Raw genomic sequence first — 22,496 nt, 5'->3', positions numbered from 1 at the left:
CTCTGACTGTAATAATGATTTCATACATCCTATTAAAATGGGAAGAATGGGGTTTATAGGAAAAATCATAGTGGAAAAGATCAATAGGCTGCGCCCAGACCCATCTGGGAGCGATGCAGGTCAGATGGTTTAAAGAAGGTGTAAGAAATCCTGTTGTTGGCAGCTCATTTGCCTTTAGGCAAAATGTTCTCTCCCCACCATCACCAACACGTGGGTTTGTGCACTGACACACTCTGTTTTCATCTTAGCAGACACAATATCCTCATGCTGCTGACTTCTATTTATTTTCTCATCTTTGTTATTCTGAGTATTCTACCAACAAAAATAAATACTTGGGCTCACCATGCAAAATATCTGAACGACAAACTCAGGAGGAAAAGAAAGTACTTATAGAATGAAATTGAGCAAAGGGACATACATTTAAAAGCATAATGGGAGGAAGGGGAAGATCAGAGAGATACAGAGAGGGACGCTGGGTGGGGGACCACCACTCTTGGGAAATGCCAGACGTGATGAATGAAGCAAGAACCAGACCAGACAAACCCACCGGAGAATTGGGAGGGACAAGAGAACCAAGCAGAATTCAAAGGAGAAAAAAAATGCAAATATTGCAATTTGATACAAGGCTGGAAAAGTGGGATACAGAACTGCTGTGGCAGGGGAAAGACGCAGGGGGCGGAAATGGAAAAAAAATAAATTCAAGGAACCACTATTGGTCCCCAATAGTAGATGTTATTATCCGATAGCTGTTGAAATGAGTGTTGTATGTGAGGTGCACTGAGGCGCCATTCATGGCTGGACAGCTGGTCCATCACCCCCCATTTCAATTAGCAGCGTCAGCGCAGAGACCAAGAGCTGCGACTGTAAAAAGCAAATAAGCTCGCATCTCTGATGCTGGTTTCCAAGTCAGGATTCAAGCACACTGGCAAGAGAGAGTAGGAGCAGCTTGTATAGCAATTACTGGTGATCGAGGATAAATCTAGGCAAGTAGCTTACTTAAAAAATGCAGTTTTGCCAATTCAAAACAATTTACACGCTTGTCCTGAATTCACCAAAGATCTGGGAAGGAAAACGCGGGCAAAAGCCAGGCTGGCACCAATCCTGCGCACGGCTCATCCCCCAGCACTGCTGGCAGAGACACCTACGCACAGATCGGTCCTCCCCGGGGTCGCAGGGGATGTCCCAGCTGCCGGGACCTGGGAGATGGTTCCCCTCGACACCACCTCTGGTATAAAATGCCTAAATATATAACTTAAACAGAGCCTGGGATCCAGGTGGTCCCAGCGCTGGCTCAGTATAGATTTAATAGTACCATGCAAAGAAGAAAAGAGGGACCTGCCTGGCAGGTGGCAAACATTAATTGTAACATGACTCTACCATATTCTGCATTTTTTAAATATATACTTGGGTCTGACCTTTGCTTCTTAACGAAGCCTGTAACAGAACCCATGATTTCGTTTCAGGCTTGAAAATGTATTACATCCACCACTAATACATATGTTTGCTTCTTAACAGTGAAAAAACAGAGAGGGAGTAGTAAACCAGCTTAATTTGGATGAAAACTACCCTTCCCTTTTATTTTCCACTTCCTGAACTGAAAAATCATTTTCTCATAAAACCTCTGGTATCCAGTTTTGCCACTTGGATAAACCCTAGAAGCAGCACGTGAATTTTAAGTGACAAATATTACTTGCAAGTTATCATTTCAAGCAGTAAACGCTAACATGCGACTAATGCATTGTATTTTTCTATTAGTGTTTACACTGTTGTAAATCCAATTTTAAATAGCAATATCTCACACGGCCACTTAAAAATACACCTGTAATACATGTTTCCTGTTAACTAATTCCGCAAAGTCTCCTTTTGCTCACAGGATCCCATTTTAAAGCAGAAACCCAGCTTGGCACTAAACCATGGGAGTCCCAGGTCCAAATTTTAGAATTGTCCTGTAAGAAATGACATTTCCAGTTCTTCAAAGAAACACCTGTCAAAGAGTTAGAGAGGACAATAAATGATACCATATATGCTTTCATGAATACTTAATTGATTGCCGGGGTCCAACGGGTCAATAGATGACTTAAAAGAACGGCTCAAAGCCAACTGTAACAGATACCACAACTTGTACCTGTCTCTAACCAGACCACTATGAACTTATTTTTGATGCACCCTTAATAAAAGGCACGAGGGCTGCTTGGTGATTCTGCTTGGCTCTTAGCAAAAGAAAAACCCACCCAAACCAACCAAACAAAAAAATCCCCCAAACCGCTTTCTTATTTGATTACAAATAATAGATTTATGAATAGAAACTAGGTAAGACACGCTGGTATCTTTGGATTCCCTTTAAGACTGCTTTCATTAGCCACCTGTCAGGAAAAGAAAAAGATTCCTCAGCTTCCTGCGGGGAGTTGGGGGGGGAATAAAAGGGAAAAAAAAATATCTAAAAATATACTTTGAAGCTCCCTGTTTTGCTGATGCGGAAAGCAACAACAAAGGCCCATACATCCCTCGGCTCCGTGCAGAACCAGATACTGCCAAAACGCTCTGCAAAGTCTCTCTTTTTGCTTTAGTCTGGAAGGGAGCAGCATCAAACGCGCGATTATTTGTAACGGATCTCCAGCACTGCGTTACCAAAATATTGCGCACGCTCTGCAATCCTGATAAACAACTCCTCGAGCTCCCGGAGCCCACCAGGGGCTCGCGGCTGCTCCGAGCCCTGCCAGCCATTCCCACCCCGGGTAATTAAATACAACCTGCCTGAATAAAGATGTGAGCCCACCAAAGGAACATGCAATTTTCAGAAATCTGCTCTGAAATTTGGAAACCTTTTGAATGGACAGTCTTCTTGAAAAACCAGGCCATGCATTCAAGCTTTTACGCTGAAAACTGCTTTTTAGATGTATTTAGAGGACTTAAGATAGAGAGCAATACCGACTGATAATTTCTGAAGTATTGGGGCCGCTGGTTGCACACACTGGCAGAAACCAACGTGACCACAGATGCTCCTGAATAATCCTAAGAGGCTAAATATAATACTAAACATAATATAATAATGGGCTTGGGAATAAGATTTTTCAGTTCATGTTCCTCCATCCAAAATTCAGTGTCAAGAGGGGCTCAAAGCTTTGTACTTTTAAAACCCTTGACACTAGTTAAACACCTGACATGGAGCCTAAATTTAGGCTATTATGAAAATCTAAACCTGAATGACTCCTGGGTAATTGTTTTAAATCTTGGCCATTCATAAGAAAGCGAGAGAGAAGGAATAGCAACTAAAAAACCTTTATAAGAGTAATTAGTTTGCATTTAAACTCGTGGAGAAAATTCTGCAGTCCTTTTTAGGTTTATTCACTAAGACATTCATGAGAAATTGCACACAACCACGGCAGAAAACATCCAACACCAGAGAAAACGCTAAAAAAAAAAAATTACTCAGAGACAGAAAACACCCAGAATGCCTCCCATTCCTGCCCTCTTCACGTTCATAAGTCCCGGCATGGCTTGTGTTTGACAGTCTTGAGAAGTTAACTGTGCCTAAAAAACTACTGATCTTCAATTTACACAACTTATTACTTCTTGTATTGAAGATTAATGAACAGCACTTGCATGTACCGGGGTTTTTAAATACCTGCAGGCACAGCTTACGTTTGGAAGCATCGTATCCACACAGTCATGGCGACAACTTAAATACCGCTGCACTAACTGACAGTCATGGCAATTAGGGACTACCTTTACAGAGAATTTTTGAATGCATGGAGGAAAAAAAAAATAGGTTATACTGCTCTGCAAAGTTTACTATCAAATTTGTTTTCATCTAATTGTGACATGGGACCGTGCCAAAGCTCATGCATCTGAAGTGAGAGCTTTTTTTGTCTTACGGAAACACACGTTGGGTTTGTACATATGTTCCTGCTCCAGGAATACATAAATAGGGAGGGGGGAAGGCTGCAGCCACTTGCCCATGAACGTGCTTATCCCATTTGTGTGCATGGCACAGCCCTGAGTCCCCCAGGCTGCTCCGCTTTCAGACAATTTCAGCTTTCCTGCCTGCCAACCCTTGGCTGACAGCACTGCTCTTCTACTTGGCACGATCTGAACCCCCTAAAAGTGGAAATAACTCTGAAGAATGATGGGTTTGTGGGGCAGAAAGACCTTGCAGGCCACTGAGCGGGTGTTTCAGTCCATTACTAATGCTGGACAAAGCACCTCTCTCACATTTGGAAACATGTGGAGGTTGGAACTAGATGATCTTTAAGGTCCTTTCCAACCTAAACCATTCTATGATTCCATGAGTTTGTTCTCCTGTCGGTTCCCAACTAGGCTCAAGACAGACATGGAGATGAGAAATGCCAAACCAGGCAGTTCCAGCACCACCAAGCTGTAGAAACCCAAAAGCAACACTGAAAATTGCTAAGCATCAGCATCATCCCTGACCGCCCCTCTCGCAGGAGGCCAGCCTCAGAAATACTTTCAGACGTAATACCTCCCACTATAAAATATATTAAAGGTCTCTAACCCTAATCCTGTAGGACCTCTCTGATGTGCAGATCGTGTCCCTTGAAGCACCTTCACTGAATTGCAGGGAGATGCCAGCACGTGAAACACCCACGGGACAGACCCTCCGCCGCCTGAGGAGGAGACCTGACCACAGTTCCCAGCAGTGGTGGGGAGCAGAGCTGGGAAACGCCGAGGCAGAGATAAGGACACAGCCTCTCCCCTAGGCTTTCCAGCTCCGAGCCCCACGCTGGGCTCCTCAAGGCCGCCATGTGATGCGTGAGGAGAGGCACGCGTGAAAATCCCAATACAGGACAGCCAGCTCAGGGGTTTGGCAGATACATGAGGTCAGGGAGCTACATAAGCCAGGAAGAAATGCTGAAGATAGGGATGCTTCAGATTCCAGCTGCCTCTCCGGGCACCACTAGCGGGGCAGGGCTCTCGGAAAACACATTCCTCCACTGGGAAGCAGCAGCCTGAGCCCTCTCCCAGCATCAGGTAACTAAGCCCTTTCTTTGCAAAGCAAGAGCTGCTCTATTCTTTCCAAACAATGTTATCAGCGGGCAGCGGAGCTCCTGCTTATCTGGCAGCTTAAGCACTACCCAGAATGTGGATGAACTGGGCTGAGGACCACCCCTCTGCCCAGGGGCTCTGTGGTGGTGAGAAATCTCCCTCATCTCCGGCTTGCAAAGGGTCCACAGAGCAACTGCAGCTCCCAGGCTGAGGACCTCTTCCTAAGGCGGCCGCTGTTATTTTCCCCGCAGTCCCCACACCAGCCCAGCACCCCAAAACTCGCTGCTGCTCACCCACGGAGGCACCCCCTGAGCGGGGTCAGCAGGAACCACACCATTTCACATCCAGCTGCTCACCTCGCAAACACCTGGGTTCAACTCCATCCCTCTGGTATCAAACCCACAGCGAATGGGATGAATCCAAGAGCACAATTAAAATACTTGCTTGTTAGCCGCACAAACATCTCACTGAAGGTGAGGAATGCCTCAAAAGAACAAGCAGCAAACAGGATCTCACCTCCTCACAATCTAATTCTAGCCCCACCCCAACTGGTGCCCTTCTGTAGAAGGATGTGATCCTAAAACGTCTGCCAGCAAGGGCATGACATCCCTCCTTTGAACTCAGCTGAGGAACGTGCCACCCTTAATGAGCCATCCCCCTGTAGCCCCTCTTCCTTAGGGAGACTGGGATATGAGGGCAGGCTCTTCATCTGCACCCTCACGTACCAGGAGACAAAGGGCAGTGGGACAGGGAGGCTCTGCTCACTGCTGGAGAGAGGCAGGAGAACAGACACGCATGTCCCCTCCCAGCACAAGGCAACCAGAAGCACCCTCCTGCACAAAGCTCAAGAGCCGCAGACGTGCAGCCACTGCTGAAAACCACAGCTCTCAGCGTGGCGTGTTTAATGCGACCCGACACCTCCTGCAGCAACCACTCCGGCTTCATCTGCTGCGTTACGCAAGGCAGATGCCCTCAAGACTCCACCAGGTCCCGCAGCCGCAGCTCTCCAGGTTGCCCGTCCGTGCTGTCTGTTCGTCCTGCCCTGCGGCACTGGGCATTGCAATGCAGCCACCCAGCTCACCGCTGGTACCCAAAACCACTGGCAAAGGCCAGCTCCCACCACCACCAGGTCTTTGCACCACCACGACATGTATGCACACCCCTTTGCAGACACTGCCAGGACAGCCAGCAGCAGGAGATAACACTTTAAACCACCCCAGAAAGACGTGCTAGCTCGTCAGCCAAAGCCCCAGCCCTGCTCGTTTCGGAGTGCGGCAATTTTGCATTGGAGGCAAGGAGTCCTGGTTTCCATCAGGTCTCCAGCAGAGACCTCAGCCTTGCAAGAATCTCTCTAACACACCAACCGCCGCATAAAATACACAACGCAACCGACCGGGACAGAAGCTTGAAGAGACACTGTAAAATTGATTAGTCGTCAAAATCATCAGACCATAAAAGAAGCTCCAGCTGTGCTCATCTTATTTGCGTAGAGAAATGCAGGAGGCAGGGCTCTATTTAAAATTAATTCCTTGGGTTTTTCTTTTTTTTGTTTGTTTTTTTGTTTACTAGAGCCGAAGTTACTCTGGTTGACAATTAAGCCCATTATCCAACTCCCTTCTTTTCCGCCACCCCCGTGCCTTTTTTCATAGCCTATGAAAAAGAAGAAAGTAAAAAAAAAAAAAAAAAAAAGGAAAATTCCAATATGTGCTATTTTAAAATGAAAAACGCAAGTTTACAAAGAGCTCAGGAAGGTGTCTGAACCATTCAACCTCATGTTTTAAGACCCCAGCACAGGGGTCTCAACACAAACAATTCCTTTCAAATCAACAGCAATTTCAAGTCACCCTGCTGTGTACGAGCTCGAAGTCAAGTGCTGGCCCAAATGTTCTGCCAGATCCTTGGCGTAAGTGTAGGAAGGCAAGAGAAAACAAAGATTTAAATTTTGGCTAGTGTACTTCTGCAAAATCACTGTCAGCACATATTTTTCAGTTCATACAAAACCCAGCAGAGGAAATTTAAAACAATAACTAACTTGGAGGCAAGCGGTTCAGAAAAGCGGCAGAAGAAAAACCATAATACGATGTAACCCATGGGACTGTTCAATGCTAATCGCCAAGCTGGGTGCTTACGACATCCCATCGCAGACCCGGTCCTTTTGGCTCAGTTTTAAAACCGACCCACAGTTTTTGCGGGTGCTTTGGCAAAGCTACCAAGAATGATCTGTTTCCGTAGTTAAATTACTCCCTCACTGTAGACACCTGCCCTACGAGAGGCCATTTGCTGTAGATGCTCTGTACGATGGTATCCCAGCCCCGGGTACCATAAGGAACCCACTGCAAGCAACTTTTTCGTGCCTGGGTACCACCGATGCCAAGAGCAAAACCTCAGTGAAGCCGTGAGCCACATCATGATGCAAAGGTCGTGGTTCTACCTTTGCGTTCGCCACCCTAAGAAACAACAATTTATAAACCCACCACAGAAGTGCTCCCCTCCCCTATTTTCCATGCTGGAAATTCAAGCGGGTAAACAAGGATTTCCCCAAAGAAGGAGCGAGAAGGTGCCTGGCCATACTCCTAGCTAAAGCCAGGCCAACCTTCACGTATATCAGGTTGGGTTTTTTTGACTTGTCTAGTTGAGCTCTGGCCATCTCCAGCCTCTCTGGGCCCCTGCACCTGGTTGCCCTGGCTGTGACCATTTCTTTCCACCTCACTGAGAAAGCTTTCACTAACATCTAAGCTGGAGCAATACGCAGGAGAACGAGCCCTTCTCATTCCCACTGCAATCATTTCTGCCTGCGTGCTAATTTGTAAACTAGCCGAATAAAAGACAAACTTGGGGCTGGAAGCTGTTTTATTGTCATTTTTCTGTCCTTTGGGTGTGATGGGCAGCGCCGACGTGGCACATCACTGCCTTTCTCCGGACAGTCAGACAGACAACGCAGTTCAGACAGACACCCTCCAAAGTGCACAAGTCTCCAGGGCTTTTCCAAGACGACTGTATTTATACTGTTCTTACAGGGAAGATATCCAGCAATTGTATTTTTGGGGGGAAACAGGAGCGAAACACTGGATTCATGCCTCGTGCGCAGCTACACCAAATAGCACCATGCGGCTCCATGGCACATGGAGAGGCATCACTGGTGGTGCCAGCCCCGACCCGTGGATGCCCTTCTCCTCCCCAGCCCCCGAAGCCTCTTTGGTCTTCACCTAGTTACAACTCCAGCCAACTTGCTTAACACCACTATCATCAAGAACCTTTAGCAAGCAGCGACGATCCCATAAATCTGCTTTTTATGGCATGGCAGAAGCCTAATTACACATGATTAAATTCTGTCAAAAATTAAAGCCCACACACTTGCTCTAAAATTGAAATCAGCCCTTCTAGGTACCAAACAAAAGCCATGCTAAGGTTTCAAAGACGTGTTGGCAACACAGCTGAGCTGGATTACATTCCTGACCCTAAACAAATCGAGGGCATTCCTTGCAGTCCCTTTCCTTTATTTTCTATATATGCTAGTGTTATAAATACAAGCACTTATACCATGCCCTGAATCGTGACCGTACAAGTCCCAAGCATTAATGAGCGATGCAGCTCAAACACGTATTAACTCCATATGACATGTTCTTATTCTCCTGGCGTCCCCTCCTACTTTTTCCAACATAATACGTTGTTAAACCTCAATACAGAGGTTCGGAAATGTTCTGCTACGAGCCCTTTTATTTTTGTGACACCACCTTTCATGAAGATTGAGCTTTTCAGTACAAGTCACGCGTCACTTATTTTTTACAAAAACAAGCACCATAAATGAAACACAACCTGCGTGCAAGACGGGACAAGATCTGTGCAAGATGCACACTGTGATGGGAAATGACATCTAAAGCAAGTGCATTTAAGATATTTGTGGATTTTTATTACAGGAGGAGCATAATATTAGAAAAATGTAATATTGCACATCAGAAGTGAAGGAAAGGGAAGTTTGTGGCTATGGTACTTCCTATGAGTCCTCTAAAAGTGCCCAGGAAGAGGTTTGTCACACCTGGGGAACAGCAATGATACAGCGAAAACATGGTCACGCAGTAAAACAACAGAGTAGGTACTCCGAGACGATGGAAATAGCTACGGTGGGTTACCACCATTGCCTTTGCTCTCCCAGCTCACAACTAGCACTGTGCAACCACCAAAAGCAAACCTCAAACCCCAAATGATCTCCTAGACATCCCCTTGCTGTGCTCCTCAACATGGATGCACACCTACAGAAAGGGAAATAGCACCTTCCCTGCCTGAACAAGTTCTGAAGGGACTTTGTTTTTTTTTTTAATAATCACCTAGGAGATCCTTTACAGGTTAACAAGCAAATATTACTGTTAGATACTGTATTTTTAATTATATGCATATATGTAACAAATGGATGAACGCATATTATGTCGAATGCGGCAGCATCCCTTTACATACCTGATCTGCGCCTCTTCCAAAACACTTGCATTAAGGAAGGTTCTTCTTGAATAACATGGGAAAACGGGCGTAATAACTAAAACTGATTCCTCTATGCTTTTGGGCTAAAAGGGCTTTCATCTCCCCCTCCTCCCACTCTCAGAGCTAATAGCAAGCACAAGGAGAAAAGAAAAGCCCAAGAAGCAAGGGCTGGGGTGGACCTGCCAGCAGTAAATAACAGCATCATCCACCCTCGGTGCTCCCGAGCACCCAGGTCCAGGTCCCTGGACTGCCGCAGGACTCAGGGGCGCTGCGCTCGGGGGGTAGATGGAGGCTGCCTTGGATGACTAGACATCTTGGGGGGGGGAAGGAAAAAAAAAAAAAAATGCAAAACCCAACCCAATCCAACCCCAGAGATGACTTTGTGCCTGGTATGGCTCAAGAGCTGCATTCTGGTGACTTTTGAGTTTGCTCAGTGCTGCTGACAGGAGGAAAAGGCGCCAGCAGCAGGGAGCAGCCATGTTCCCCGAGCAGGGCTGGGGGAAGGCTCCCTCCGGGGAATTCATACTCACCTGGCGGTTTCATGTAATATTGCTCAATATCGGACATGTCCGTATGCAGCGCACAATCGAGATAGTGGAGGATAACTTTTCTACTGAAGTAGTACCTCATGCCCATCAGAAAGATGGGCAAACAGCAGGTCAGCAGGAAGGACTTGGTCACAACAAAGCATATTACTATGGAGATAAGGAAGAGAAATAAACGATACCTGTCAGAAAAGAGAATTTAGTGTTGATTTCGGAATACAAACTCATTATTTAAAAACAAAAAAACCCAAACAAACAAGCACAGACAAAATACACATTTTCAGTACACACACAATTCACGCTCTCGAGATTATCGTGTTAAGTGACGGCGATATGCCGAGATAACCCACGAGAAGTTTATGGGGTGCCTGGAGAGAGCCGGTGGGGATGATGCTGCCATGCCATGAAAAGGTCACACCAAACCCCCCCCGGAGAGGGGCTGGTGGGGACACCTGGGGCCAGGCACATCCCAGGCCCTGCTTTGTTTTCCCCAGCAAGGCCAAAATGCGTCCAGGGCGGAAAAGCCACGCTGCGGGCACGCCGCTCCGCAGCCATGTGTTTGTCACTGCGGCAATACTATTTCCATCACGGGAAGCACCGACTCCCGGGGAAGACACCCTGCCCGCCTCGATGCTACTGAAGACCTGGGGGGCTCCTTGCGGACACCCCCAAGACGGCGGCTCCCCCCGGCATGGAGACCACTGGCTGAGACCCCCTGTGCCCCAAATGCCTGCTGGGGGGGTCCCTCTCCAGCACAGGGCCCCCCTGGCTGAGAGTATAGGGGCACAACCTGCCTGCAACCACCAAGGGCATGAGAAACCAGCCCAAAGCTTGCTCGGGGGGGGGGGCACACATTATTAATCATGTGATTCCTGCTTCCATGCAATTATTTACGGGGGGGAGGGGGGCACGTTATTATTCGCACCGGGGCGGGGGAGGGGGGGGAGCACCTTGCAGGCGCTATTTTGGGCATGCGGCTCTGGGAGGTGAGACCCCCAGCCTCGGCCCTGCTGCAGGGGTTCCCCCCATCCCCACACCGGGGTGTGTGGGGGGGGTGGTGTTAAAGGGGGGGCCGCTCCGCTGGCGGGCCCGGCCGTCTCCAAGCAACGCCGGTACGCGGCAGCCCCCCCGCCCCCCGGCTTGTGCTGCGCGGGGGCGGTGCGGTGCGCGGTGCGGTGCAAGGCGCGCACCGCTCCCCTTCACCGCACCACCACCACCACCCCCCACCCCAGGCCCGGAATAACTCGAAGGACGACTCTACCCTCACCCCCGCGCAACCTACGCGGCGACACCCCCCCCCCTCCTTCCGCCCACACCGCTCTCCTCCCTTAAAACCCGCGCAGGGTCGCGCATCCCCCAGACGCTCAAGGCTCTTCTCCCCCCGCCCCCCCATCCCCACCGGAGCCCGCCTGTCCCCGCCGCAGCGCTGCGGCTCCGCGGCCGCCCCGCACCGCCGCAGCGCGCCCGGGCCGGCGGGTCCCCGGCTCCTCCCGCCTCTCTGACCGTGAAGACCCACGGCGGCGGCGGGGATAAAGGTGGTGTGGGAAAAAAAAACAACCCCGCGACCCCCTTCCCCCCCCCCAAAAGGGAGCAGATACTCACCCGCCAGCAGCCCGTAGAGCAGCTGAGTGAGGGGCTGCTGCTTCAGCCCCCTGAACGCCGTGTTGGGGATCCGCTCCATGATACCCTCGTAAAATATGCGGCGCACCACCTCCTGCTCGGAGGGGTGGAATTCGCGGATATAGACATTGTCGCGCCGGGGGTCCTCTTTTGGGGAGCCGAGGGGGGGCGGGGGGGAGGAAGGGGAGCCCGCCAAAGAGGGCCACATCTGGGAGGAAGAAACAATGATCGTGTCTTTTTTGGATCCCGGGATTGACTCATGATCTTCCGCCACGATCTTGGTCTCACAAACCATCTTGGGAGACAGACAATGCATGCAACCTGGCCGCGGGGAGGGGGGCGGAGGAGAAAAACGGGAGGGGGGGATATGTAAAAAAAAAAAAAAAAAAAAAAAAAAAATTAAAAAAATAAAATTAAAAAAAAGGGGGGGGGAGGGGGAAGGAGCGGGGCGCGGAGCAGGGACGGAGACCCGCCAGGCAGCGGCGGCGGCGGCTGCGCGGGTCGCGGAACGACGCGGCCGGGCGGGAGGGGAGAAAGGAGCTCCGCTGCATTTTGGAGAGGCATTTATAGGGCGGGGGGGGCCGCCGGTCCCCGGGGTCCTAGCGCCCCCCGCATTGGCTGCGAGGGGTCGCCATGTGATCGGGGGGGCGGGACGCCTTCTCTCTCTCTCCCTCTCCCCCCCCATATCTCTGCACCGCCCCTTGCAAATTACTACGGCGCGTCCCTTACGCGGGGCTGCGCGGGGGGCGGTGGCGGCGACCCGGCCTCCGCCTCCCGGGGGCTCGCACATCTCTACCCGCACACACCGCTGCATGGCCGGGGGGGGAGGGAGCGGACGTATTTATTTATTTACAGCGAAAGCATCTCACGCCTGGCAGCTTTCTGGAACAGTCGGTGCGGAAGGCTGCGGGGATCGGGGTGGGGGGGGGCTCGGCGTGGCTCGTACCGTACCGTACCGTACCGCACCGCGTCCCGGCGGGCTGCGGCGTGGGCTGCTCCGCGGTGAGTCATTCACCGCCGCGGCGCGTCCCTGCGCAGCCCCAGCGCGGCGCTCCGCGGGGCGCGGAGGGGCGGCCGTCCCCTCCGGCCACCCTGCGCGGGAACGCACTGCAGCGGGGAGTGGGGGGTACAGCCGCACTGCCCCCAGCGCCTCCCGAGTCCCAAGTAAATTCCCACACACACACTCCGCATCTCACACCCCCGCTCCGCATCCCGTGCCCCCCGTCCCCGGTCGTTAACTTTTCCGCTGCGCGGTGCGGAGAGCGCAGCCGGCCCCGCCGCCTCCGCGGGGCGGAGAGAGGAGGCGGGAGGGGGGATGCGCAGGGAGGAGGACGGGCTCCTCCTCTTCGCAGGACCCGAAAAGCTTCGGCCTCTCCCGGTTGGAACCGGCCGGCATCTGCCTGAGGCATGCGCCGTACACGGCCGGTGCAGGGACGGGGCGGGGGCGAGGGGATGCTGGGCGGGGGAGCCGGGCTGCCCCGGAATCCCCCCAGCTTCTCGCCACCGCCCCCTCCCCTCCTGCGAGGTGTATCCTCCGAAAGCTTCATCTGTGCCTCCCCCTGCCAGGTGACAGCCGTGCAACCGCCCCTGCGGGGTGCAGCTGTGCCTCCTCTGGAAACTTCACCTGTGCACCCCCCGGGAGGTGCACGCCCCTGAAAGCTTCAGCTGTGCCTCCTCCTGCAAGCACCGCCCTCGAGTTTCATCTGTGTCTCCTCCTCCTGCAAGGTGCACCGGTGCATCCCCCTGCCAGGAGGCACCCATGTACCCACCCCTCTTTGAGTTAAATCCCTGCAGCCCCCTACAAGGTGTACCCGTGCACCCCGCTACGAGCTTCATCCCTGCAACCCCCCGGGGGGTGCACCCATCCGTACGGTGGCGCTGGCACCCTGCAGGATTTGCTGCCCCAGGGAGCTCATGGGGTATGTTTTGGTCCTCCGGAAGATGCGCCGTGTCTGGATCTTTGCTTCAAGCTAAAGCTTGATTTCACTGTGATGATTTCATCGTGGTTTCATTGCTTCACTTTTCTATTAAAAATTGTTCAGGACTAAGAGAGATGAGAGAGGGGAGAGAGGGAAGGATTAGGTAAGGGCTTGGAAACCTTCCCACCCAGCGGAGTGATGCCAGCACCCCACAGGCTCGCACTGCGTCGGACATCCCTGGTGAGGAGCTGCTCCTCAGGCGGCTGTGGGACCTACTGGTGGTCAGATGCCGCAGCGCTGCCAGCCTGCACGGCACGGCCTTGCTGGCAGCCGGCTCCAGCGCCCGCGGAGTTCCCATTTCTAACGAGCATCTTCTGCAACTGCAGCCAGAGCCACCCCCAGGTCCCAGAGCTTGCAACTGTCTGAACCAGAGATCAAAACGTAGGTTTATAAAAGACAGCACGGTGCAGGTACAACAGTAGCCTTGCCACTCGGTGGATGGGTTAGCCAAAAGAGCAACATCTCCTGCTCAAGAGCAGAGCCTCCTACGGGAAGGAGATCCCTCCACAGGGAGAGGCGAGACATACGGCATCCCCATGTCTCCCCATCACATCTCACCTCAGTGAGGATCGGTTGGACTCCTGCACTAGGGAGAGACCTGGCAGCCCCAAATTCACCAACGCAAAGGCAAAGAGGCAGTGGATGGGGAAGAAAAAAAAAAAAGGAAAAAAGATCAGGGCAGTGTATGCCTTTGAATTCTGAAAGCTTCGGGCCAAACATAGGAGGTTGCTGTTTCAAAAATATAATTAAAATAACTCTTAGTTTCCATATGCCTGGGTTAAGCAGGCATTTATTTTTGTTTGATCCTTTCTAGTCAGATGCGTTGCTAATTTATGAAATAATTAAAGTAATAAAAACAACCCATTCCTTAAAAAAAATCCCAACCCACTGCAGTTATATAACAGCCAGGGGAACTCCGGATTCCAGTCCCAGGCTATGGACCTGAGTATTTGCAGATGAGTTATCTTTAGAAAGGCACTAAATACTTGTTTACTATTTATGTTGCTGCATTTGAGCATCTTATGAACGGTAATTAATATCCCCTGTTCTGCTGAGGTGGGGGGTTACCGCCATCCTCAGCCACAGCGAGGGAACTGAGGCACAGGGGAATGCAGTGATTTATGCACCATCATGCAGTAACTCGAAGAAGACACAGGCACCGGACCAGATTTCCCGAGTCCTTCCTCGCTGTCTGAATGCCAAACTTTGCCTTTCTTATTGCAAAGCCAAGATTTCAGCGCTCTCTGTAAACAGGGGTGAAGGGGAGGCTCTGGAGGTGCTGCTGCACGGTGGGGAGGAGGGATGGGGAAGGAGCCGGCAGCCGTGACTGACCGAAGCAAATGTCAGTGAAAATCACGGGCCCCTCTGAAATCAATTGCAAAAGCCAGTCAGGTTCGCAGACGGCAGATTTGGGCCCCTGGAATAAAAAGGATATTGTTAACAGCAGCTTGCTGGCAAGGCAACTGCTCTGCCAGGAGCTTTCAGTCTTTAAGAACGCAGTTGTCATCCCAAGTCACTGAGGATTTTGCTCTTGGGTTTACTCCCGCTCCTCCAGGACCTGAGGGTAAGCCTCCCACATGCCATGACCGACCGCTGAACCTCATGGATAGAACTAATTTAATTAAGATGGACAGTTTAGAGTTTGAATTTCATGCCAGTGCTCTCAGCAGGTCTCACTGCTCAGTGTAAAGAAGGAACTTGTGTAGATGTTTGATCCATTGGTACAGCCGGGAAAAAAAAGCTGGGATAACCAGGGCAGACCGTGTGTCTCTGGGGGCTGAGGAGGTTTGAGTATTTCAGTAAGAAACATACTTTGCCTTCAGCAGGTCTGCCTTAGGCTGGCTTTGCTTTGGATTAGCACAGCAAACCAGTGAGCCTTGGAAATGTCATTATTCATCCTTCCCAATACCGCAGCTCTCATCTTAGGTCAGCAGGAGTCACTCCCCTTTACAGGTGACAGGAAACACCCAGCTTCTCCTGCTGGGAAGCTCACACCCTGCTCTCTGTCTGAAATTTTAGGTTTTCTATCCAACCCTGGGCTTTGAATGACTGGAAAAATTTTCTTCCAACTAGATTTTGCTGTGACTCTTGAAGCAATCAGGTCTGTGTGATTGCAAGTGAAGCAAACATCTTGGGATGAGCAGTTGCTCTTGCAGAGCGTCTATACTTAAGAAGCAGGGAACGCCAAGGCAGGTCTCCTGCAAACCTCCTTCACCCACTGCTCAGTATCTGCTGGGCAAGGAGAGAGGTGCTGCTGGCACTATCTTTCTTCTGCAAAAGCTACAAGCAGCCACAATCCTTTGCTCATCAGGGGCTGTATCAGTCAACCTCAGCAATTAACTGGTTGACAGCAAAAACTGCCCCAGGTTATATTAATGCAGTGATTCCAGAATGGCTCATCCCAGCAGGATGAGGCTGTCTGGTAGGGATGGCTCCCACCCTGTCCTTTGCAATGTCTCCATCAGCGAGCGAGCGAGGAAGGAAGGTATCCAGGTTTAAAGCTCTTTTCAACTACCTCCACGTTCTCCTCCAACCTGGACCTTGGTCATTTTAACTGGTTTTTCCATGCCTGACCCGAAATGCCCGGCGGCGCAGGCTGAGCCCCCCCAGCACAATAGGCTGTTTGGCCACAGCAGCCTCACACCCTCTCTCTTTGCTGGGCTGGAATAAAAGTAAAAGCCTCTCCGTTGACTGCAGATGTGCATATGAATGTGAGGCATTTGCCTAATAAATATCTTCCTAAAGGGGGATTAATTAGCATCCCGAGACTTGCTCTCACTGCACTCCCTCTGACAGCAGCAGCTCCGCAACAGCTTCCCTCAGGGACACTTGTTTCACACGAAGAGATGTTTCTGGCCCCTTTCCCCATGCACAGACCCCCAAGGCTGAGGATTTGCAAATCTTTTGCTCAGGAGCCGTCACCGGCAGAGGCACCCATGCCGTGTAAACAGTTGTCAGTATCTGCGCACACATCCCAGTTTCCCCAGTCCTGCCATACGCAATGACCCGTCACAGCGGCGATGCAGGCTCCCTTCTGCTGCGGCTGTCTGGGTGCCATGAATAATAAGTCACCATAAAACTCGATGTGCCAAATTATTTCCAACTTGTAAAACTCCATGAATCAGTAACCAGGGGCCCGAGATGGGATCCGCTGACTGATGTAGACCTCTGCCAGGTGGACCTTGGCGTCGGGGCTGGCTGCCCTCTGCTCCAGGCACAGCAAAGGGGGAAAACCAGCCTCTTTGGAGGCACGGAGCCTCCCGACCCAATGTGGACCTCTAAAATAGACTGGATGAATCATGTGCTAAAAGTGCTGGGGTTTGTCTATAAAGGGAGTGCAGGGTGAGTAGCTCAGCTGTGGAAGTCACCCCGGGGGGTAGCTGAAGATGAATCTCTTCCTACAACTTTTTTGCGTTGAAAGAATTTTGTGGGTTGTGAATAAAATACAAATGTTTCCCAAAGAGCGTACATATGCACCACTGGCTTTATCCTCTTCTGAACGGCGATTTTGGAACTTGCATGTGCATTTAATGTACAGTAACATCTGTGGCAGATGTTGCATCAGAAACTCCGCTCTAGTGACAGGAACATTAAACTCCGAGCTGTGTTTCAGACCTATCCAATGATTGTACGGAGATTTATTTAGAGCATCTCTGTGCAACTGTGAGGAATACTTTCAAACAAGGAGAGGTTCTATAGAGATTTAAAACATCTTCAGTTAAGGAGTATTATTTCCTGCAAGGAGTAGTATTTCCAAGTGTGGTGGCTTGGGGAGACAACACATCTTTCCTCCTGCTAATATTATTGCTGCAAGCTTCGATTAAAAAAAAAAAAAAAAGAATTTTTTGTCGGCTTTTACCAGAAATCTTCATTTTAATTAGCTGTAGGAGACAGCTGTGCATGCAGAGCAAGGCTCTGCAATGCACAGGAGATGCTGTGCGGGGGCTGTGTTGGGAGCACGGTGCCATGAAGGAGGGACCAGGACGATGTGTGGCCTGAGAAAAGCGGAGAGCACGAGAGTTGTTATGCACGTGGGAATAACACAGGTGGTGTGAGCCAGGAAATGCTCATTTCTTGGCGTTTTCCATGCAGAACTTTGCACCTTCTTTGTAAATTAGCAACACCACTTTGGAAAAAATACCTGCCTCCACAGCCAGTTCCTTCTCTTGCTCTAAATAACCTCCAGCCACCCAAATTTTGGCTACCTGCTTGGGTCAGCGAGGTAATGCTGCTGCAAAATTTGCTGTATCATGAGCAACTCTGTCAATGTGTATCCATCTTTGCTAAGGAAGAAGAGAAGAACAGAAGGTTAATGACTGTACTTTTGACCAACAGCTATTTTGCTGGCATTTCTAACAGCCATTATTTTAACTAACGATTGCCAAAGTGCAGCTGTAGCCTTATGATCTTCTAAGGAGGCTGACAGGTCTTGGATGAACAGCATCTTATTTACCCCTCTACATGGCAGACACTGCAGCCTGAGAGCAGGCAGGGGGGGAAAGAATTTGAAAAGGAACCAGGGGAGGCAAGAGGAGAAAAACCATCAAAGAATGGCAGCAGAGAAGAGATGAGAATATTCTGTAGCAAGGGGAGGGAAATTAGATGTCAAACTAACCACAGGTGGAAAAACCTCAAAATACAACTAACAAATGCCCCAGTCCAAGATGAGCTCCACCATGACAAGGCAGGAAAAGATGTGAAACGGTTATTTGGGTTTTTTTGGCTACATTTGCGAGTCAGTTCTGCTGCTGAGCAAAGGAAAGTGGCATTCTCAGCTTGGCCTGCAAGGCTGTGTTGTAACTGCTTGCAAGGGCCAGTGAGCGCCCCAAACTCCTCCAGCAGCAATGTGTGTGTTGCCTTGGGGGAGGCAATGTGTATCATCCCCTCTGTGGGTTGGGCTCATGTCAGATCTGATTTTACACTGGTTTTTCCAGCACTTGATCCAGGCTGGGATTTTCCTTTCCTTGCATAATGCCTGTGAGCAAGGAGCTGAGGCAAATTTTCAGGTATTTCCAGTTTTCCTGCTCAGTGATGCCTCCAGGCCCAGATGCTGCAGGGTGCGGGTCCTGGGTCTCCTGCCCTCTGCACAGGGGTGAGGGGATGCTTGCTCTGGGTGCTCCTCGCGAAGCAAAACTGATGGCAGAGAGAGGCATCGGCCTGACCCTCCCTTCACTGTCGGGGGGCCTCAAACTCTTAAAATCGCACTCCCTGCAGCTGTCTGACACTCCGTTTTCTTCTCCGCAGAGATTCAGATGCCGTTGAGACCAGCATCCTCCTTGGGACTGGCGTGGGTGCGGGGACAGGTGTTGGGCACCATCAGCTGTGGTCTGCAAAGCGGTTTTTGGGGAGTTGGGGACAGGCTCTGATCTGGCCACAGGCAGCAGTGCTCAGATGCGCTCCCTGCAAAGAGCGTGCTGGGCATCTGCTCATGGCAGGTTTCATGCCCAAAGTTCACAGCTGGGGCAGGAGGATCAGGGTGGGATCACACATCATCGTTTTTCTGAGTCAGATGAAGACCTGCCCCGAGAATGAGGAGTCTCTGTTTTCTTAGGGTAGACAAAGCCACACCAGCTTCAGCCTGGAGCCTGCTGTGAAGCTTGCTTTGGTTTTCTCTGCGTGTGCTGCTCCGATTTTGCTGGAAACACTGCAAGTGCAGGGTATTTCTTCTTCATAAGCCGAGAACAGTAGGGTTCAAATTTTCAGCAAAGCCACCTGCATTTTCTACCACTGCCGCTTGCAGAAGCCCACCATTTAATATCTCCTTGCTCTTCCAAGATGCAATGCTTGGGAAAACCAGCAAAGTTCCTCCTTTCCTGGAGCTGGCCATCCTTTTCCCTACACCATCCTTGTGCCTCCTTCCCCCAGCCCAGCCCTGCATCCTTGTGCACTAAGAAAATGTCCTGTACCTCCGTCCTCTTCCCAGCTCCCACCATGCCTTCGCTGCCGCTTTTCCCTCCCTCCAGAGCACACGTCGCACCACAGCCCAGCTGAATTTCAGTTATCTTTGCCCAGCCTGAACTAAAAGCTGTGTGGGGGATGTTTTGTGGATTTGTAACATGGCAGCAGGTTTCCGAAGCTCAGTTAATAAAAAGCCATGTTAAGTTTTTGCTTGACCCCTTGCAAAGCAGATAGCAAGGTTCTGATGGCCGTTGCTTACTTTAGCTCTGCTTTCTGCTCTCCTTTCTTGTTGAGGTCCACCATGGTCATCTGGAGCCCCTGGACAGAGCAGGGTGGTGTAGATGATGCAATTGTAGGTAAAGAAAGCCACAGAAGTATGTCCCAAGTGAGACTTTCAGCACTAAAATGTTCAAGCTGAAAAGCTTGGGATCTGAGTGTGGATCAGGTAGGAAAGGGTGACGGCAGCGCTCAGAAGCAACAGCCCCGTCAGCAGATCATGAGCAATCAGTCCATTTAGTTTTCCTTCTGTTTGGAGCTGAGGAAACCATTTCACTCTCTAAAGCTTTTTTTTCTACACCGAATTCTGGGGAAAATCCCCTTTTCTGGTTTCTGCTTTGGTTTTTAAAGTGGGACTTTGTGGCAGGCCCTTGGTTTCAGAAACTAGAACTTTAAGGAAAACACCAAGTATCGTGAAAGTCATAATGCAGTGGACTGGCAGCAGAGGTACTGGCTGGAGGGAGACACAAGCAAATCTTGTATTTTTAAAGAAGTGTTTTCAAGAAAGTGTGTGTGACTTGAAAGATGACACTCTCAGGTCCTAGTCCAGGAAAATTTACCATCTACAGAGAGCGGACACTAGAAACCAAAAGGAGAGGTTTGACTTTCCCCTCTGACCAGGGCCACCACATGGTAGTGGGTGATGCTGCTCCGATCCTGGGGTGCCATATCTCCTTTAAAATTGAAGGCCTAACAACTTGTGAAATTTAAAAGATCCAGTGGCATTTTCACGATGGTGAAGTTGCTATATTCATTCACTGGGAAAGTTCACAAAATGCATCCCAGCCCAGAGCGACGAGCACAGCCTGGCACACCACAGAGGCCAGGGCAGGGAAGAAGCCATCCTGCAGTCATGACTGGATAAAACTGGGTTGAAACACAGCCAGTGCGAGCCACTCTTGAGCCACTGCCATGATCCCACATCCTCTGCGCCGGCGCTGAACTGCCACCTTGATCTCAGATAGCTGCTGTGTTGTGCCCGTCTGTTTGTTGAGCTGCAAAAGTGGGTGAGCACCCTCCCAGAATGCAAAATCACTGCGCAAACACACACTCACACCATTGTCCAGTGGCTCACAAGTGTGTTTGAACTCAACTGAAAACCAAGTCAGGGCAACTGCTGCAGCAGGGGCCAGGGAAGCAACAGTGGGGATACAGGCAAGAGGTGCAGGACCAGAGCTGCAGGAGCTGTGTCACAGCAACTGTGTGTTTAGAAAGCAGGAACCTGTGACCCTGGAGAAATGAGCCTTATGGTAAGAACCCCAGCATCTCCCTGTCCCTGAGCCCAGCGAGGCAGGGAAAGGAAGGAGGTTTGCATGTCCTGAAGGTCAACAGCTTCATGCAGGTCTGGCCTGAGGATGAATTCGCTCCAAACTTGGAAGACCTGCGGGCAGCTCCTTGGGACACAGAGAGCAGGGATCTCCCACTAGTGGGGTTTCAGCTACAGGAGGTGCCTCCTGTGTGGAGAGGAGCCAGATGAGCCATGCTCCTGATTTTCCTGTTTTGCAGTTGGATTTTTACCCTGCCATGGAGCCAAAGGTGGGTCAAGCCCTGGGGCTGCCCTGGGATGCTCGGATGGGAGCGGAGCCACCCCGTGGGGTCCGAGGCTGTCCCGGGGAGGTGGGTGCCCTGTCCTGCCCGGGCTAGGGGAGGGTGAGTGGGGTTTATTCTGCACTGTGCAGCGCTGTACAGCGCACAGGAGAAAGCAAATGCACACAGACCTCCAGTGGCCCTCCCGAGTACTACACTGCATTGTCACTGCCACCCCAGGGACGGGGACCTCGCCTGGGGCTCCTCTTCTCCCTGCCACTGCATGTGGGTGAACAAGAGCTCATGTACATAGTGAGGGGTCCCGTAGAAAAGCAGAGAGGTATGGAAGAGATCCTCTTCTCCTCCCTGCTTCAGCAGCCTGTGCCTCAAGCATAAGGTTGGCTGAGGCTGCAGGCTGTGCTTCGGGTCTCGGGGAGGAGGACAGCCGGCACGTCACCCACGCAGCAAGGCTGTCCCGTGGCAGTGCTCAGCTGCCTTTCCTGTGCTCGGTGTGACTGTTGGGGCCCAGGGCCTGCAGCTTGCGTAGGAGGGTGCTGGTAGCCACAGGTCCTTGGAAATACAGATACACCCACACGGTCCTAACGTGGGTCTGGGACCTGGTGTGGGCTCAGCTCGGCTGCTTACAGCCCCCACTGGGCGTTGCAAGATGGAGCTGGAGTGCACGTGAGGCACACAGTGTATTTCACCATACACTTACAACGAGGGACGAACTCAGTGGAAAATATACTGAAGGGCCAGAAAAGGTCTGGCTTAAGGACTATCACAGTGCATCCCTGGGACAAGCACCACGCATAACCTACACCCCGCAGGAAACGGTGTGGTACAGAAACTCTGCACCCCCCTCCTTCCCTCCCTCTTTGAGACACACAGGGGCTCTCCAACACCATCCTCCCTCCTCATGTTCTCATCCAGACAGGCACAAAGCATCAGCTCATCAGCCTCATGTGATCTGACCAAAATCCTTCTGACAACCAGCACTTCTTCACACGCCTCTATTGTAAATACCTCCATAAGAAATGGTTACTCATTTACAAGGTAGTGCTCTACGTGCCAGTCTCCTGCTCCTGGTGGAAAAAAAATCCATTGCAAAATAAACCCCTGGATTTTGGTGATGATTTCTCAGGTTTAACAATGACCACGGAATCAGGTTTGT

General features: G+C 50.9%; 1 protein-coding gene across 1 annotated transcript in view; it reads right to left on the bottom strand.

Moving 5' to 3' along the window:
* Window positions 1–12,045, bottom strand: part of NAT8L (N-acetyltransferase 8 like) — a 29,619-nt gene extending 17,574 nt beyond the window's left edge. Inside the window, exons 1-2 of the mRNA XM_074587390.1 lie at window positions 11,625–12,045; window positions 10,008–10,172 (exon numbers count right to left, since the gene is read on the bottom strand). Of these exons, the coding sequence (XP_074443491.1) occupies window positions 10,008–10,172; window positions 11,625–11,958 (499 nt within the window). The 5' untranslated portion in view covers window positions 11,959–12,045. The remainder of the gene's footprint in view (window positions 1–10,007; window positions 10,173–11,624) is intronic.
* Window positions 12,046–22,496: the final 10,451 nt, after the last annotated feature.

The sequence above is a fragment of the Larus michahellis genome, chromosome 5 (genome assembly GCF_964199755.1).
Source record: "Larus michahellis chromosome 5, bLarMic1.1, whole genome shotgun sequence".
NCBI lineage: Eukaryota > Metazoa > Chordata > Aves > Charadriiformes > Laridae > Larus > Larus michahellis.
Note: the sequence above shows the minus strand (reverse complement) of the source record. Positions and strands in the feature narration are given on the sequence as shown.